The sequence below is a fragment of the Condylura cristata genome, unplaced genomic scaffold, assembly GCF_000260355.1.
Source record: "Condylura cristata isolate star-nosed mole 26May11 unplaced genomic scaffold, ConCri1.0 scaffold00034, whole genome shotgun sequence".
Taxonomy (NCBI): Eukaryota; Metazoa; Chordata; class Mammalia; order Eulipotyphla; family Talpidae; genus Condylura; species Condylura cristata.
Genome location: NW_004567135.1, coordinates 15,157,868 through 15,159,161, shown reverse-complemented (window position 1 = coordinate 15,159,161; position 1,294 = coordinate 15,157,868). Strand labels below are relative to the sequence as shown.

At 34.1% G+C, this 1,294-nt stretch overlaps 1 protein-coding gene across 1 annotated transcript in view; it reads left to right on the top strand.

Annotated features, from left to right (window-relative positions):
* PZP (pregnancy-zone protein) overlaps window positions 1-1,294 on the top strand; it is a 37,636-nt gene that overhangs the window by 7,638 nt on the left and 28,704 nt on the right. Inside the window, 1 exon segment of the mRNA XM_004692582.1 lies at window positions 183-352. Coding sequence (XP_004692639.1) covers window positions 183-352 — 170 coding nt within the window.

Genomic DNA, 1,294 nt, shown 5'->3' with positions numbered 1-1,294 from the left:
CGGGGATCAAACTCATGTGGAAATAGCTTCAGCTTCTTAGTACTATCTTTAACCCACTGTGCCACCAGGCAGGGCCCTTAAAAAAGACATTTTTTAGACCTACTTCTATTCGATAGTAGCCCAAAGTGATAGAGAGGTACATGTGACTGCAAAAAGAAATTGCCTGTTCTGTGTTAGGTTAGCATTAGAGAATATAGACATCCTTCCTCAGTTTCTGGTTTATTTCTTATGTGACAGATACACCTATGGGAAACCTGTTCCAGGATTTGCAACTATAAACATTTGTAGAAAAATATTTCAGACTATTTCTGCGTGTCAAAACCAGGAGCTCTGTGAGGAATTCAGTGGCAATGTTAGTATACAGTGCACTCTCTTAGGAACTATCATTGTTGTGCTACCCCATATTATAAAAAAGGATATCAAAGTAAACTTATCCCAAAATATTCCCCTATTCCTAATCAACAACATTTTCATTTTGATGACTAAGAAATTACACAGCAGATATGAATATTAACTTCCTTAATATTTACTAGTGAAAAAGGACAACTTTTTGGTCTACTGTGAACTCACTTAGATTCTTGAATTTTCCTCAGGTCTGATTTAAAGTCAGCTAAAACCACCACAATTCTGTCAGTACAAAAGCTCTTAGTAGAGACTTAGGTAGCAAGAGCTACTTAAGTATCACTGAAATCTGCAGTAATCAGATGGCTCGATTTGGCATGATCTTGTCAAATCTTATTAAGTTTAAATTGGTACAATGAAAAATGTATCTAGCATTTCAAGGTATCATTTTGGGAGAAATTATAGAAATAAAAGGAATGTATTTCCATGAAATGCTCACCAGTCTTCCTATTTCTTTTACCTTTCCAACAGTGCTTCCCAAGTTTGAGGTCCAAGTACACGTACCAAAGATTATCAGTATCACGGATGAAAATGTGAACATATCAGTATGTGGGATGTGAGCAAAACTTTTTCTTTATTTTGTTTTGTTTTTTGTCTTATAGCTCATATTTTGCCTCAGTTCTGAGTAATTATTTAACTAGGCATATAATTATAAATTATTTTTCCTTAGCACCATATTAATCATTGTGTCTCTGATTATTTTCTATTTGAAGTGATATTAGAGGCATCTGAAAATAGAAAATAATGCCCAAAGATAAAGGATTATCAATTATTCCACTTTTAAACAGAGAGAAAGCTAATAAAAGTATGGCCTGCCTACACATAAACAATTTTTTTTTATCAACACTATTGCTTTCTGAGAACTTTCTGTGTGTGTGTGTGTGTGTGTGTG